We start from the raw sequence: 18544 nt of genomic DNA on the forward strand, positions 1-18544 counted from the left end.
AAGAGATAACACATGTAACATGGGGTACCTGCCGTCACCCTTTGCCGAGCGCCCTCCGTTAGGCGCTTGGCAAAGACATCTCTTTGCCTAGCGCTGACGTTTGGCGCTCGGCAAAGGCATCTCTTTGCCTAGCGCTGAATTTTTGCGCTCGGCAAAGGCTCTCTTTGCCTAGCGCTGACTTTTGGCGCTCGGCAAAGAATTTTTTTATTTTTTACTTTTTGCTTCCAAACTTTTTTGTTTGCATTACACATTATTTAATAGTATATGTTAAGGTTTTGGTAGTTTTTAAAATCTTTTTATTACATATCTTTAGTTAATTTGGTTTAATTGAATTTCTACGATAAACGCGGGTTTGAACTGCAGGTGTATCGAATCTCCGAATTCGACGGTTCAAAAATTGATATTCGCTTTACATAGCGTATGTTAAGGCCATATCCAGGAGCACGCATGAAATATCGAACATCTCGCGCACGGAACACGGCGACCAAGTTGCGCGTGAAGTGCTATTAAATTATATAAAATGCAAATGAAGTCGAAAAATTACATAACTTAGCGACACGTCTTTAGAACATATGTGGATGCTATGGTAAAAATTTGGTAAAGTTTCGTGCATGTTGCATGTTTAGGGTTTACTCATCATGCATTAAGGATTTTCTTCTCGCTTCACTAACATTACCTTTGCAACAATGTATAGGCCCAGGTGGAAACTTCGAACAAGAGGGCTGACGAGCTGGAGGCGGTTGTGGCTTCAGAGCGGGCGGCGCGGCTGGCAACTGACCAGAGGATGTCAGATGTGCTGGCGTTTCTGCAGAGTTCTTTGGGTGTTACTTTGCCACCCAACTTGATGTGTCCACCTCAGCCTCCTCCCGTCGTTCCTCCCTTCGTTGCTCTCCACACTACTCCGGTGAGTAATATATATCACACATGCATGTTATTTAGCTATTTAACTTTGTCTCATGCAATCGCTGCTCTTGTGTGTAGCCTCAGTCGGCGGGTTCGAACCAAGTGGCGAACGAGCATGGGAGACCGTCGCCGCCATCAAATGGGTGGCCCGAGTACGCACCTCCACCGCCGCCTCAGTGAGTAACGTCGTCGAAGAAGTTGTCATGTATTCCTTCTCTTCGTGTCATGGACTTGGACTTGTTGTGTGGAACTTCATGTCATGGACTTGGACTTGTTGTGTGGAACTTCATGTCATGGACTTGGACTTGTTGTGTTGAACTTCATTAGAATCAAGTTGTTGTATGGACTTTATCGCCGAATAAGTGATGTTATTATGAGATATATGTGCTATTGTGATAAATCCTTTGCCGGTGGTGATAAAATTGATGGAATTGTGATATAAATGGTGCTACTTGTGTTCATGGTGATATCAATATGATATATATACATATGATTTGCTGTGTTTGCAGTGAAAGAAAGCAAAAAAAAAAGGATTCCAGCTTTGCCTAGCGCAGCGCTAGGCAAAGAGTCTTTGCCGAGCGCCGCGCTAGGCAAAGCTGGAATCTTTGGCGCGGGACAACAGCAACCTACCCAGCTTTGCCTAGCGCAGCGCTAGGCAAAGAGTCTTTGCCGAGCGCCGCGCTAGGCAAAGCTGGAATCTTTGGCGCGGGACAACAGCAACCTACCCAGCTTTGCCGAGCACCAGGTTGGAGGCAGTAGGCAAAGACTTTTTTCAAAAAACAATTTTTATCCTCTTTGCCGAGCGCGTTGTTGGAGGCGCTCGGCAAAGAAGTTTTTAAAAAAAAATTAATTTCCTCTTTGCCGAGCGTTGTCTTGTAGGCGCTAGGCAAAGGAATTTTCAAAAAAAAATTTTGCTCTTTGCCGAGCGCAGAGTGAAGACGCTCGGCAAAGAAAGTGTCACGGTGCATAACGGTCATGCCCGTCGCTTTTCTTTGCCGAAGGCCTTTTTGGCGCTAGGCAAAGGCTTTGCCGAGCGCCCGATAAAAGACGCTCGGCAAAGAAGCCTTTGCCGAGCGTTTCTTTGCCAGAACCTCTTTGCCGAGCGCCACGCTCGGCAAAGACTTTGCCGAGCGCAAATCGCTCTTTGCCGCGCTCGGCAAAGGCGCTGTCTGCAGTAGTGATACTAGTATACTACCTAAACAGGGCCTCACTACAAGAAATCTTTAGATCTATGATGACATGTTATTATCATAAATTCTGTTATTTTTGTCATGGCAGTTGTATTTATGACGACTGAATGATAAAGTGTCATCCATCATAGATCACGCCTAATAATCTTATTTAATGACGACGACATTCATCATAATTTTTTATGACGATCCGATTAAAGGGCCGTCGCTAAATATCTTAAGGCCTGGCTAGCCCATATACTAAGCAGGCTTTTAATGGACAAAATATAATTTGTGGGATAAATTTATAATATGCCAGGCCCATTTATCACAGATCTTAAAACCCACTCCATTATCAACGTACCATAGAAATTGGAGTAGAGTATCATTGGCCTCTCCATGCGCTGATGCATGGGTTTTGATCATTTTGCGAAAGGACCCTCCATGGCCTCTCAATGCATCACCTCTATATGCTGACACGAGATTGGCAATGCGGGCGGACCTAGCCAGCCTCGGCGCGAACGACCCATGCTTATCGGTTATCACCCACGAGGTTGACCTGATGCTGGAGCGGATCTTGTGCGACCCGTGATCTATGGCGATCGAGCAGCTTCTACATGGTGGTCTTCGGCATTTGAGCTTCGCATCCCCTTCCCGAGGCTTCTCCATTAGGGCTACTTTGGCAACAGCTTTCCCCACCATTACCTCGCCGTTTTCCAAGGGCTAGAAACTCACGAAGCAATTTTTCACACGTCGCGGCCAGGGTCAGTTTGGAAGCTCTTGACACGGTTGTCTTGGCCCACGGGAGCCGAGTTTTCACGGGGAAACCTGGCCTCTAGACATGGGGCGTCCTCATCCCTTTCCATTCCCTTGACTCGACTTGACTACTCCGTCACCGCCGAATTTTTTTTATTTTTAGCCTATTTTTAAAACAAATTTCAAATTTAGACCGCTTCTTAAAAAATTTTCAAATCTAGGCCGTTTGGCCCCGCCACCATACATGGCGGGGCAAAAACACTGCACCCCACCATGCATGGTGGCGGGGTAGACCCTACCACGTGGCGCTGCATGGCCGAGGTGGCTGACCTGGACCCCGCCATGATCGCTGGCGGGTTAGGGCTACCCCGCCATGGATCATGGCGGGGTACGTACCAAGCAATGCAATGCACACGAGGGAGAGAGCTGGACTTGTTTAGTTCTAAAAAATTTTTGGGAAAGTCCATACCGTAGTACTTTCATTTGTATTTGAAAAATATTGTCTAATCATGGACTAACTAGGGTCAAAAGATTCGTCTCGTTAATTTCGACTAAACTGTATAATTAGTTTTTATTTTTATCTATATTTAATACTTCATGCATACGTCTAAGATTCGATGTGATGGGAAATCTGAAAAATTTTGCAAATTTTTTTAGAAATTAAACAAGGCTGACAAGACATGTTTGTCCTGTGGTCTGGTCACGTACGAACTGTGGTCACGTACGAACTGAGCACATCATGGAGTCTAGGGCCTTGTTTAGTTCACCCTGAAAACCAAAAAGTTTTCAAGATTCTCCGTCACATCGAATCTTGTGGCACATGCATGAAACATTAAATATAAACGAAAATAAAAACTAATTACACAGTTTAGCTGTAAATCACGAGACGAATCTTTTGATCCTAATTAGTTTATAATTGGATAATATTTGTCACAAACAAACGAAAGTGCTACAGTATCGAAAACTTTTCACTTTTCGGAACTAAACAAGGCTTAGGGTCACATCTATAGTCTAGGGTCTTGTTTAAGTTGCGAATTTTTTTTGGTTTCGGTACTGTAACATTTTCGTTTTTATTTGACAAACATTGTCCAATCATGAAGTAACTAGACTCAAAAGATTCATCTCGCAATTTACAGGCAAACTGTGTAATTAGTTTTTGTTTTTATCTATATTTAATATTCCATATATGTGCCGCAAGATTTAATGTGATAAAAAATCTTGAAATGTTTTTGAGTTTTAGGGTCATCATGTCGCTTTGGACAAAGCCTAGCTCTAGCAGCAGCCGTAGTCATCATGTCCATAAAGCTGCGCGCAGGTATTGTTTAGTTCCCAAAACTTTTAAGATTTCCCGTCACATTGTGGCATATGCATAATACATTAAATATACATAAAAATAAAAACTAATTGCACAGCTTATCTATAAATCGCGAGACAAATATTTTAAGCCTAGATATTTCATGATTGGATAATATTTGTCAAATAAAAACGAAAATACTACAGTGTCAAAATCTAATAAATTTTGTGAACTAAACAAAGTCTCAGGCTGGGCAACCCGCCATGATCTACGGCGGGGTCGCGTGACCCGCCATTATACGTGGCGGGGACCCTTTGCCATGTGGTCAGTACCACATCAGCCACCTCGGCCATGCAGCGCTACGTGGCAGGGTCTACCCGGCCACCATGCATGGCGGGGTGCAGTGTTTTTGTCCCGCCATGCATGGTGGCGGAGCCAAACGACCTAGATTTGAAAATTTTTTAAGAAGCAGCCTAAATTTGAAATTTGTTTTAAAAATAGGCTAAAAAAAAAAATTTCTCACCGCCCCTCCGCCACATCACATCTTGACCGCCCGTCCCTTATTTTCTTGATTGATGACCGAGGCCATCTGCCCTTCGCTTCCAAATGAATTGAAATTCTCCTTGCTTAGATATCAGCCCTGTGGTTGGACGGGGATTCGGCTATCAAAAAAAAAAAAACCCTCCCCTCCGATTACTTCCCTAGGCTAATTACCTTGTGGCTGCCAAAGTAGCCCTCATCGATTGGCGTTGTCTCCCACTCCCTCGCTGCCTTCCCCAAACGCGGATGTATTGTCCCCACTCCCCAGATATATTGACATTTGCGTGCCTTCCCCTGTTGCAGTCTCTACTCCCTTGGTCCTGTTTCTACTGCTATTCTATCTACTGACCTCTCTCATAGTAACAGTGATGCTACAGGGAGGGTATTCAAGAGCATGCAGGAAGGTGCTCGAGGAGAGGCCACTGCTGGTTGCGTTAGTGGGTTATCAGGTTGACGACGGCCTCACACTACTACGCGATCAGCCTTTAGACCCGGCTGGAAACAGGTTTTAGCCCCGGATCTCGAGCCAGGACTACGCTTTGGGCGCATGGCACTCGCCTTTAGTCCCGGTTGGTATTACCAGCCGGGACTAAATAGTGATGCCAGCGGTGCCACGCAGCAACACCTTTAGTCACGGCTGATAATACTAGTCAGGAGGTCCATGGTTTTTTCTTTTTCTTTTCTTTTCAGTTCTGTTTTTAGTTTTGTTTATTTATTTAATAGGTTTCTAATATGTATTCTTTGCTGCTATATTTACTCCCTCCTCTAAAACACAGTATCAGATGCCGCACTCCCCTATCGGGTCATCAAGTCGAACCCGCTAAGTCATATATATATATATAACTCTGTAGCTGGCTACAAAATAATTTATTTTGTAGCCACTTTGACTTACGATAATTACTATATTAATTTACAAGATTATAGTAACTCTTTACTAAGTGATTTACTATAATATTACGGTAAATATCTCCATGTGTTATAGTAATTCAACTATCGTAAATATGTATACATACTAACGTAAATTAGTATATAAAATTATCATAAATAGAGGTGGATACAGAATAACATATTTTGTAGCTAGCTACAGAGTATACTCTCCCTATATATATATATATATATATATATATATATATATATATATATATATATATATATATATATATATATATATATGCACATAAATATATAGAAGTTGTTCTCCAAATCTATTACTGCACAAGTTGTACTCCAAAGTTAGTACTCTAAACCTATTACAAAGTGTACTCCATCATCCAAAGATCTACATGGCATACAAATGATCATCACTGTTTGGAATCATCGTCTCGTTAGGATTATAGTGGAACTCGCCGCTTGGATTTATGACTTGTTCCCAAAGAAATCCTGCTATTGCCTCTTGTATTGCTTGGAGTTATTCATGTTGCATGAGTTTTTGCTTCAACCATTCAGTCTTCAATTTGAATTAAAAAAATGTATTAGTTATATCAAGATTATCAATAGTAATTTGAGAGAAAATGAAAAAAGACATGTGTTACATACTCTGAGGTATTCTTGAGGAATTCTATATGTTTGTACCATAATATACTTGCAAACATAGTATCCACATAAGTTGTTACCCAGTTCTTGTCTCAAAATTATTGTAGGATGTAAAGATTCATCTCGTAAAAAAGATAAGATATATGACATATGATATTATAAAGATACACCACGTAATGAAGGATAAACTTACTTGTAGTTGTATTATTTTTAATGGTGCCCTACATTGAGTTAGTTGTTCCCGAACAATGAATCTTTCCCAAACCCTAAACCAATAATATGAAACAAGAGTTGGATCGTTAAGTATATATATATATATATATATATATATATATATATATATATATATATATATATATATATATATATATATATACACGAGCTTAGTCTACTTTACGCATGCAATGGATCGAAATTACCTTTGGATGATGTCTATCATATCTTGGTAATCTTGTTGTGGTTTCTTCATTGAGTCATAGATTACCAACTTACTTTCAGCAAGATTGATGACTATGAGTATCCAGTGAAAGTTATTCGTAGAGACATGAGTCGTAGATTAGGGTTAAGTAAAATTAAAGATGCACACTTGCATGTTAACTATATATATATATTGAAGTTGTAGGGAAAGAGTATTCTTCTTTTGACTTTTTGGTTCACGAAAAACCTCATAAGATTCATACACATGTCATTGATCTAAGTCGCCGAAGGGTTTGGTTCCTTGAAAATAACGTAAGGATCAACAAATCCAACAGTATTGTCATTTTTGGATCTGAGCTCAGTCATATGGAGCCTGCATATGAGTCCATCGACAAATACATGTGTAAGGGTTACTACCACATAGACATCCTGGAGAGTTTAATAAACACAAAGAAATACTTACAAATAAAAGCAACTAATGAGCGATTTGTCCAAAACGTCCATGTGGCATAGCTGGTGTAATTCATCCATCTGGACTAAGATAAGGTCATCGCCACGGAAGTAGTGATGGTTACAAATTCGAATAGAAGTCCAATTGACTCCGCCTTTAGAAGCCTCCATGCACCAATTGTTGATTACAAACATCTACGTACTGAGTACATGTAGGTGCTTGGGGTTTATTAGACTCCTGCCCGGCACAAAATTTCTCCTCCACTCATCAACTACGTCCACTCGTGGAAACTCCAGCCCAGCAGCAATATTTTCAATCGTGGAGTACGGGAGACCGCTCTCAATGAAATAATTTTCAAGTGAGTCCATCTCAGACAAAGTGGGCTCTCCAGATTTCCTCTGGACTACGCCCATGTTTCAACCATACTGATCTGCCACAATTAATGGGGACAAAGGTCTTGATGTGTGCCACAAAGACATGTGAAAGCATATCAGCAGGTGCCTCCTGTAGAAATTCAACCAGTTCATCGGCAGGAGGCTAATGCTTATTTGGCCGATAAGATAGGAGAAATTATGATAGATCAGTTTGGGATAAAACCCAAAGTTAATACTTATTCTTATCGGACACCATACCCTCCAGCATATGATTTGATTCCTCTCCCAAATCGGTACAAGGTACTAGATTTCACCAAATTCTCTGGACAAGATGATACATCGACAATGAAGCACGTCAATCGCTTCATTATTCAATGTGGAGAGGCAGCTAGCAGAGATGAATTAAGAGTTTGATTATTTTCATCATCTTTGTCTAGATCGGCATCCACGTGGTTCATATCATTGCCACCAAATTCTATTATTACTTTGGCTGATCTAGAGAAACAATTTCTTAAGTACTTCTTTGCTGGAGTCCATGAAAAGAAGCTTACCGATTTAGTAAAATTGAGGCAATGTAATGATGAATCAGTAGAAAGCTTTGTGCAAAGGCTACGAGATGTGAAGAACAAGTGCTACAGCCTAGTGCTGGATGATCGGGCAGCTTGCTAATGTGGCTTTTCAAGGGTTATTGCCACATCTCAGAGACAAGTATGTTTCTCAAGAGTTTGAAAGCCTGAGTCATCTTGTACAAAGGATCTCCGATCAGGACACTAGGGTTTTTTTTAGCCTAGAAAGAATTGGAGAAAAATGGTGTCATTTGTCGATGAGGTAGAAGACTCTAATTCTGATGATGGACCAGTTATCGGCTTGGCTGAGTGGGTTAAGAACAAAAGGCCGATATCTTGTCCTTTTGGTCAGAGAGGACCAGAGAAGTTCACCTTTGACATCACCAAAGCCGATAGGATATTTGATCTTTTGCTTCAAGAAGGTCAAATTAAGCTATCACCCAATCATGTGATTCCGTCGGTATAAGAATTGAAGAAGATCAAGTACTGCAAATGGCACAATGCAACTTCACACAGTACAAATGAGTGCAAGGTGTTCAGGCAGCAGTTGCAATCGGCTATTGAGTCTGGGAGAATTAAGTTTGATAACTCCAAGACCCAGAAGCCGATGAAAATCGATCAACATCCTTTCCCACCAAAGGAATCCAACTTCATGCCAATCCACTTCACAAGAGAAACACCACAGACCGAAAGTGGAGTTTGAGGAACACCAGTGGGATTAGCATCCGTAGGAGGAACGATGCTAGTAGCGGCACCAACAAACACTAGCAGCGGTAGCAGTGTTGGCAGCTTGCCTTAAGGTCTCCAACTCCTGCTGCATCGCGGCTGCCACTGCTGCTGGATCAGGATGTGGATTATTATCCGTGGAATGATTAGTTGCTGGTCAACCCCGTCGTCCTTTAGGCGGCATAGCTGCAGCCACTATAATAAATGAACAACAGCCACATAAAAATACAAAAACAAGCACATGCCAACGTCAACTAAAATAAATTATATATTTAACAGTCATAAGAATCAAGAGTAGATAAAAGGATAATTACCCATCCTAAAAGTGCAAGTGTGTCAAATTAATATTTTAATTTCTGAGAACCTAAAACCAGCTTTGGTACCAACTGTAACACCCCGAAAACCACAAATACACTGGAATGCTACTAAACTACACAAACAACAGCTGCACACAACTAATAAATAATCTGGCAGCATCTCCTTTATATTTATAGCAAGCGGAAGAATAAAATATATAAATAATTGAAATACCAAACTAGGACTAATGAACATCCTAACGCAAATAAGTTACTCCAATAAGAATTAAGTTTAACATCCACGCTGTAAACAATCACCTTCAAAACCAATGAGCATACCATGTTTTTATTTATTAAAACACAAGGTCTGTAAATAAAGAAGTGTGTGACGTGTGGAGCTGCACCCAATGATGCGTACCGGTACAGTCATGACCATAGGTCAAGACATAACTTCCAATGCCAATGAATGATGCAATGCACTTAGCATGTTGCAATAAAATTAATAAATCATCAATGATACTCCAACTTCAAATTCAGGTATGTGGGCTAGGCACAAATAACAATATAAAATAATACCATCACCATGAGAACTTAAATAAGACCATAATTTAACTAAGGCTGGATATACCAAGATCATAAATTTTTGATATTAGACAGATGATATTTTTATAGACAATAAACTGTAGGTGATGAAAATAACAAGCCAAAATGGTAGCAAACCACCGCTACATTCACTTGCCTCTTTACCGAAGGAGAACAAAAGCACTAACGATGTTCCGAAGTTCTACCACCTGATCACAAATAATACTCAGTACATACACCAACACACAAGCAAAAGTAAGAACAAATACGCACTAAAGCGCTCCAAACCCGACATTCAAGCCTCTACCATTTGCGCTACTGATCAAGACAACACCACCGACTCTTCTCTTTTTCATATACTTCAGAATATCATCCAAAAATTTCCAAAATTTATCAGCCTATGTAAAACTCAATTATAAACAATATTGACATTATACGTTTTTGCATAACAAGCTTTCAAGATAGGGAAAATAAATATGGAACCTAACTGAATATTTCTGATGTCCAAAATAGAACATCAAACTTGAATAATTCATAACTGGAGATATACTTATTCAAAAATTGCAAACTTTACCAATCTAGAAAGCTTAACAAAAATCCTAAAACTTCTGTTAATAATCAAAGACCTAATTATTTCATTAACAGGGTCAAAAACTGCTTAGATCCAAAATTGTCCAGATTTTCGTCACTGGAAAAAGTCAGATTGAAAAATTGATATCTCACAAATTATAACTGCTATGACAGAGCTCTTGGTGTCCAAAGAAAGATATTGAAGTCCTCTACAACTTTGTCCACAGGCCCAAAATTTATTAGAGCTTATAATATGCCCTAACATTACGATGAACAGGAAATGCTCAGTCTAACAAGAATTTCAAAACATGAATGAAATTGACTTCGAGAATTTCTCCACTAAACCTAATCCAATTAAGCGCTTTAATCCGCAAAACTTGATCACATGAGGGGATTAATATTTGGCTTCTCACCTAGGGAACCACAGCAAGCACGTTGCCGAAACTCCCGGCGTCTACTCCTTCTCCGCCTCTTCACCTTTCCATCATCTTCGATCCAACTCGCCACAATCCTTGCCGCCACAAAGGCCTTGTTATTCCGATCTACGTCAAACATGGCTAAGCCCTCATGGACAGCAAAGGGACATGGTGGATCAATGGACAACCAAGATACAAGGTAGAATCTAACTGTATTTCTACGGGAGGAAGAACGGCCACCACGGATGAACGACGGCGGCGGCGGCGGTGATGGCGGCGGCAAAACCCTAGGCCCTCTCCTCCTCTTCCCTCTTCTCCTTTCTCTCTTTCGTGAAATTTGTAGGGAGGATGGCGACGGTTCGTGACTAGGTTAGGAGGAACAGGAAAAACACTGACTCGTGGTAGGAGAAGGGTCGGGGGCGGTACTATACACCACGCTCACTATAGCATCAGCTACAGTAATTGTTTTTGCCTTTTTTTAATCTATTTTTTCTCGGGCGTTACACCATCTCCCTCACCTCTCTTCCACTCTTTCACTTAGGGTTAGGTTTTCTAGTGTTGTAGAGAGGTCCCATAAACTGAAAAATTTATGGTGTATTTTTTTTTGTGATTTTGATATGGGAAAGGAGATCCAAATAATCCTTTTGTCCTCCGGTGTCTGTCACTGTACTGAGTTTTTGAGCTTTTTCCCTATTTTTCGTGCTTACCTTCTATCTCGATTTTCTAGAGTTTGGATCAATCTCAGACAATAATTTTATTTGGAATAACTTCGTGCTAGATTAAATTATATGTGTGCAGAATCTGAGCTCAAAAGCTTTTGAATCGAGAGAGATACTTTCGTTCTCGTGTTTGCTCCCTTTTCTCCTTGGTTCTTGCGTGCACAGAGCAGTTGGTCGGACAGCAGTTCCTCGACGCAGTCCCAGCCAACCATTGCAGACCCCGACGGTGCTGTGCTCGCCTCATCTTTTCGTCTTTCTTCTGAATCCGACAACCTTCAATCGACTACCACTATGCGTCTAGCAGCGCGGCCCCTCCCGGTTCTGTCCGTTCGCCGTGTAGGCGACAGGCCGTGCGCAGCCATCCCCGCTTTAGGTCCTGCAGAATCAGGCCCCAAGCTGCTCGGTGTATTGCGACGCTGCAACACCGGTGAAGTGACTGGAGCCGTTCGGTACAAGCAGGTTCAGGCGGATCTGGTTGCTGTCCTCCTGTCCGCTTCTCAGCAGCTTGACTACTGATCTGTTGTTTGTGTGAAGGAGCATGCCTCCCAGCTCAGCAGCCGCAGGAGCAGATCAATCAGCAGAGCTGCAGTAGTGCATTAGTGCTTGCATTTTTTTTCTGTTGCAGTTCGACTGGAGCAGGCAGCGTGCTCTTCAGCAAGTGCAAAGCCTGATCCTGCTTTGCTTTTCAAATTCTTGTGTTTGTATCTATCAAGCTTCAGGAAGTAATCAATGCTTGTCATGTTAATTTCAATCATGTGCATGTAATTGATCTTGTGCTTCCAACAGTGTTGCATTAGCATTCTTTGTTTCCGAGAAATTTTTAAATTTCTCGATAGTTTCGTCACTAGTTGGCTTAAGTATTTTAATTTCACAACTTACTTATGTTCGGTGGTGATTTTAGGATTGTAGCCAAATATTTCGAATTCACTCCGTCTTCGCCGTTCCGGTCGTTCCCGATGATGAAAGAAGGAAAATGCTATTGTTTTGGTCCAAACACGCGTGATGCGGGGAAGTTCTCGAACGTGAGAGAAGGAAAAAGTATTCAAAGAGTAGAAAAAAGAACGACCAAAATGCTAGATCCATGTGGTTAGTCAGCAGTCAGCACGTCCTTGTCATAAAGAGAGGGATAGTCAGTGAGTTTCGAGCAGTGCACATGTAGTCATTTTACGTACTTCATTCAGTGAACAAACAGTTTCCGCAGCCATGGAGGACAAACTCAATTTGTACAAGTAAATGTACACATACCAGGCTTCCAGAACAATCCATTCATCGTAGCTATCTATCAGGTTACCAGTCCATTCTTCCTTCCCCTCTATGCAGAGTCGATGGAATCTGCCATAGCTGCGGTTGCAGGTGAACTCGTCAGCCGATTCATCTCCTTCGCCTTTAGCAGATATTGCTCCAGCTACAGCTATGAAGGATTGGAGGAGAAGCGGGAGAGGCTGCGACAACTCCTGATGAGGGTTCACACCGTCGTCGAGGAGGCAGATGCGCGATACATCACCAACTCTGGGATGCTGATGCAGCTCAAGCTGCTGTCGGAGGCCATGTACCAGGGCTACCATGCGCTGGATACCTTGACATTCCAGCTCCACGACGACGAGGAGGACTCCACAAACTGCATGGTTAGCGACTCATCAATCTCCTTGTGTTCCGCCACTCGCTTCAAACGTCAACGCACAGTTCTTGCTTCGGCGAAAAAGGACAAGGTAGCCGCATTGGATAATCTGGAAACAGCTGTGGCGAACATATCAGAGTTCGTTGCGCTTCTGTGTGGGTGTGATGAGCGCTTGTCCCGTAGACCCTACGATGCATATCTTTACATCGGCAATTTCATGTTTGGTCGACATGCCGAAAAGCAAAAGCTCCTCAACTTCTTACTGCAGCAAAACCCATCAGATGACCTTGCACCACCTCCTGTCCTGCCAATCATCGGTGCTCTTGGAGTTGGGAAGAAGACTTTGGTCGCCCATGTGTGTGCTGACGAGAGGGTACGCTGCAAATTCGCTTCGATTCTGCATCTGAACGGTGAAAACTTACTGAATATCGTCGACCACGAAAAGGCCATGCTGGGAATGCCGTCACTTGTGGTTGTTGAGTTTGTTTCAGATGTTGATGACATGAAATGGAATGAGTTTTATTCATTTGTGACAAGAACAGCTAGTACAAGAAGCAAGGTGATCATCATCAGCAAGCTTGGAACATTAGCAAGGTTTGGGTCAGTAAGACCAATCTTTCTTGATGCTCTGTCATACGAGGAGTTGTGGTACCTCTTCAAGAACCTAGCATTTGGAAGTGCGGACCCGGCAGAGCATCCAAGGCTAGTACATATAGCAGAAGGATTTGCCAAGGAATTTCATCAGGGTGGATCACTTGTTACAGCAAATGCATTCGCTGACGTGTTGAGAAGCAACCTGAATGCTCAATTCTGGCTTTCGATACTGAACAAGTGCAGAAAAGTGATGGAGAAGAACCTCTTCGCTTACGGGCAGCTCCCAAATTTACTCTTCGATCAAGGCCGCGAGGTAGACATCACGGATTTCGTTTCGAGTCCTGCTATTAATCCCATTCGCATCTTACCTTGTACTACTAGTAGGGCTCTAGCCAAAACAGAATTACCAAAGGTGGCGTTTGGAGAACTACTCCTAGATCCTTCTGTTAGACCCAAAGGAGAATTTCGTCTATTGACATGGGAGTCCAGGTTACCACCTTATACTTCATTTATTCACTTGGTTCCAAATTCCACTCAAGATCTGCCTCAAGGACATAGTTTATCAGGGAGGAAGCGCCACATAGTGCCTTTCTGATGACATAAGCTGTATCCAATGTAATCATAGAAGTCAGATGTACTATTTTCAGACCTGTGCAGATATTTTGTTAAACAGTGATATTATTGCAAGCTACTGCTGAAATGTGATGACATGATACTATCCCTTCCACAACCTCTTCAAAATAGTAACCACTAGAACATCATGCGCCCTTCGGGCGTCCTATTATGATTTTAAAACAAATATCCACATTCGATAAACATATGGCTTTACACCTAAGCAAAACATAGATATATAAGCTCTGCTCTATCCAGTCTAAAAGCATAGGAAAAAATCTCTTTCCTAGAATCAATACTTTGCAAACCCAAATACTCCAAGTTATATATTAAGATCAAGTACATCTTACACCAACTTAGCCATGTTAATAAACTAATGGCTAATTAAGTAATCACCTTGTGTTTGTACTAAATTTTTTTTAAAGGAAGCTACTTTGTATAGTACTCTTCATATTTTGACAGTTGCTTAGTTTGGTTGCAAAGAGAAACACAGTATAAACATTGGGTATAATTGTTTCTAATATTAACACCAAAATCATGCATTAGGGATCACATATCAGACTATTATAAGAATAATATCATATTCCTAAAATAACTTTGTGCTTGAATCCTCATCAAGTCAGTGAGTTACTAATCTGATAATAACAGCCACCACCACCGGCTAAGAAATGCATAAAGAACTTCTGTAGACCAATTCATACCCCTATAGGTCAGTCACATTAACCAGCTCGCAGCCACATCTTCGAAAATGCAATACACAGTAGGAAAAATATTCTTCCGAGTGTCCATGATTGTTATTTCGACATGCTAGAAGTAATGTCTTTGAGAAACCAGGAACGTCATACACCGGAATATAAGCTTCGAAGAATGTTGCCAACATTTGCTCTTCAAGTGGAGAGAATGCTCAGGTTGCCTATGCATCCTGGAAATAAAATTTAAAGTAAGTTTATTTGAAGAGTAGACATCTATCTATCTACATATCCTTTTTGTGCTAATATTATTTAACAGAAACACCACAAAGATAAAAACATACACCTTCCATTTTCTCACTTGTTATCACAGTCCACAAATATGTCCATGTAAAGAAAAACAACTTTGTATTCTAGGTGGTAGTAGGAATCTGCCAGGCAAAAAATAGTACCCTTGCAGAAAAAGGAACCCCAAAATCTGACTTTTTCTTTTTTTGCAATGCAGAAGTGGTTCAGAATAATATCGCTATGTGAATGCATTCTCTAATTAATAAATCATTTACTTTTGTTTACCTGAAACATCTTCCACACATTCTTCTTCTCAAGGATAACCCATGCGTCTAGCAAATGCTGAAAAAAAAAACAGAATAATTACCCAAGTGATTTCACTTATCATGGGACCCCCTATCATAAAAAACATCAATACACCATTTAAACACATTCCGTCTAGCATATTCTAACTGTGTTACTGCATATACATTGTGCCTGAAGGAATAAATATCCAGGCCCCCTTTGGAACACAGGATAGGAAAAGTATAGGGATATGTTCTCCTAATCCTGTAGAATTCAATAGTACTGGAAAATAGATAGGAAGCTCTTTGGTAGCACCATAGGAAAAGCAAACGAATTTTACACACCAGTTGGAATTTGAATAGCTAGCAGTTGCATTTCGAAAAGGCACATAGATAGCATATCTCCAAATTTGCTCAATCACAAATGGCATACAACAACATATATCTGTATATGCATCCAATCTGATGAACAATGTAGCAGAAGAAAAAAAAAGGAACTTAACAGAAAACAGAGCTGCTGGCAAGTTTTTTGGGGGTGCTGCAATAAGAACAGGAAGACGGTAACTACTACCTGAAACTTCATAAACGCTTATAAACAGTAGACATCCCTTTTCTTCTTCATAACATACCGATACCCAGCTCTCCTGCGTGTGTGAGAAAAAATATATAAACAGTCTACTGAAAAGACTATCAGACGTATGCATAGGAGTGTTCTAATTCTTCTATTACATGCAAGGGAATCATAGGCTAAAACCTCAATAAAAGTAGCAATAATTTAGTTCCATTCTATCAGAATATCCAGATCCAGCGAATTAGTTCACAACCTAAGCACACACTCCAAATGATGAAACAAAAATAAAGATGTCAAATTTTCATTCACCCGCCCAAGTTTAATCTCCCTGGTTAGGCACTATACAAAACTGATGTCCATAAAATACAGGGAATGAAGGAACTTAGATTACCTTTTGGAAGCAGTAATTGCCTGCAAAGTAGTAATGTAGTAAAATGATACATTTTTATTACCTTGAGGTACTTGTCAAGCCTTCCAGCCAACACAAGCAGCAAATTAGTCTTGCCTGATTTTGGTGGTCCTAACAGAAGTGGCATCCTAAAAAACATAAAGAATGTGTGGTTAACTTATGGAAGAACCAAAAAAGTGAGTCCCTGTTGTCCAAATCACTAACAATTCCGGTCAATGAAACAAGCCAAACCAATATGGTTACTCTAACTGTCGATAAAACATCACAAAAAACTATGCAGATGGAAAACAATTTGACTCTCTTGAGAACAAAAAATGCAGAGCAATTATTGTGCACTGCCTGTGAAGCTGGATGATTTTACTAATGTCAGTGGAGGAAAAGCATGGTCCGCTTCCTACTGGGTATATGCAATGACTCCCCTAACGCCATTCATGTTTTTCTGCATTGAACAAGCATGTAGTACCCACAAACAGATCAACGTATTATCTAAATTACCATATTATCACAGCTACTCATAATGTATCAAAAGAAAATCTTCACAGATATTGCTAGTTCCAATGAAGTAGCCACAAATAGATCAAACATGTTTATTCATTCTAAACCACAACTATATAGATTCTAGTCCAAGGTAAATAGGAAACCTACCAATATGCACACCAGATTAAAATCAATGTATATTTGGAACAAAAACACTATGTAAACAACATCAGAATAGTAAGATATATTCTTGAGTGGAGGCGGAGTGTTGGAGGCGGTGGTGCCAGACACGCAGGGCGTAGAGGAGCGGAAGTAGAAGTGGACCAACGGCAGGAAAATGATGTTGGAGAAGACGAAGCAAGCATGGGGGTCGCCACCGCGCCATCGCCCGTCTGACCTCTCCAGGAGAGGCACCTTGTGTCATGGTGTAGCTAGCGTAGACCAGACGGATCCGCCGCCGTCGGGGCCGGATCTACCGCCGTTGAGGTCGAAGACGACCGAATCTGATTAGTGGGCGCACAAAAATTTGGTGCCCATGAGCGGTCTTGAGAGTTGTGGGCCGATGGGATCCTGACACCAAACGTGGGAGCCATGGAGCTCTAACTTGCAACCTCCACCAGATCTGCATCCCTCGCTCCCGGCAGTTGAGAGAGATGGGATAGAAATAGAGAGAAGGGAAAAGGACATAGGAGGGAGAGAGAACGCGGTGGATGGTAGATAAGGTTGAGGCTGGGAAGAAGAAGGCCGGGGGTGGGATCAAGGGCTCACTGTGCTGAGCTGAGCACCGCCGTCGCGCTCCTGGGATCAAGGGAGAGAGAACGCGTCGGCCGGAGCCGTGCCTGCCCGGCGAGCTGTGCTCGTGGGAGCCGCGCCCGGTGGTCTGTGGTGGAGGGGGAGGAGAACGACGGCAAGAACTGCGTGGGCGGCGTGGCGAGAGGAATGAGGAGGGGATTAGGGTTTGGCTGTTTGGGCCATGTGGGGGGGGCTTTCCACAAAATGTCCAGGGGATCATGCAAAGCAGTATGAAAAATATTGAGTATTTCAACGCGCGCACCGTTTACTATTTGGGGGCGCCAAACTGGATTGTGGGTTGATTTCCAGAAAAATGGTGGGTGTTTTTGGAAAATATACAGGGACGCGTGTCATCACGTGGAGACGCCACCAATGCTCCGAATGCTGCGGTGCCTCCAATCTGGAGGGACTTTTAATAACTCCTGATTTCCTCCAGCGAGGAGTGCTATTGTTTACCTTTTAAAGATAGAGACAGAGATGGTGCTGTGTAAACTTAACCAAGTTTAGCCTCCACTTTCATGCCATGCACACTACCATTTACTTGGCCAAACAACAATTTTTTTTGCTAAAAAAACACATGGTTACACCGTCTTACTAACGGAGACACCTGGTTAATTCTCACTTGACAAACTAGAAAAAAATAATCCTAAAAACTCTCACAATAATCGGAAACATCAACCTTTATTTGGTAGACTCTAACCATCATCGCTGATAATATTCATTGAGTCTATTATAATTTATAAAAGAAATACCCGCCATTGCCATTATCAAAGATACACAAATTAACCCCCTAATTTCCATCTAAATTACCCATTACGAAAGATAATTCAGAATAACGTATATAAACCCACATCTATCATTTTTAAATGAATTAAAATAAGCCCTAAATTTCCAACTA

The 18544-nt window shown here is 41.5% G+C and overlaps 1 protein-coding gene and 1 long non-coding RNA gene across 2 annotated transcripts; one reads left to right on the forward strand and one right to left on the reverse strand.

Annotated features, from left to right (window-relative positions):
* On the forward strand, window positions 12415-14234 carry LOC8083877. Its single transcript, XM_002464735.2, has one exon. It carries the CDS (start codon window positions 12638-12640, stop codon window positions 14117-14119), a length of 1482 nt encoding a protein of 493 aa, XP_002464780.1. The 5' UTR covers window positions 12415-12637; the 3' UTR covers window positions 14120-14234.
* Window positions 14718-17598, reverse strand: LOC110431993. The gene is made up of 4 exons (XR_002449447.1): window positions 16421-17598; window positions 15969-16041; window positions 15399-15455; window positions 14718-15058 (listed from the first exon to the last, which is right to left on the reverse strand). It is a non-coding gene; the product is annotated as an uncharacterized LOC110431993 (long non-coding RNA).

The sequence above is a fragment of the Sorghum bicolor genome, chromosome 1 (genome assembly GCF_000003195.3).
Source record: "Sorghum bicolor cultivar BTx623 chromosome 1, Sorghum_bicolor_NCBIv3, whole genome shotgun sequence".
In the NCBI taxonomy this organism is placed as follows: domain Eukaryota; kingdom Viridiplantae; phylum Streptophyta; class Magnoliopsida; order Poales; family Poaceae; genus Sorghum; species Sorghum bicolor.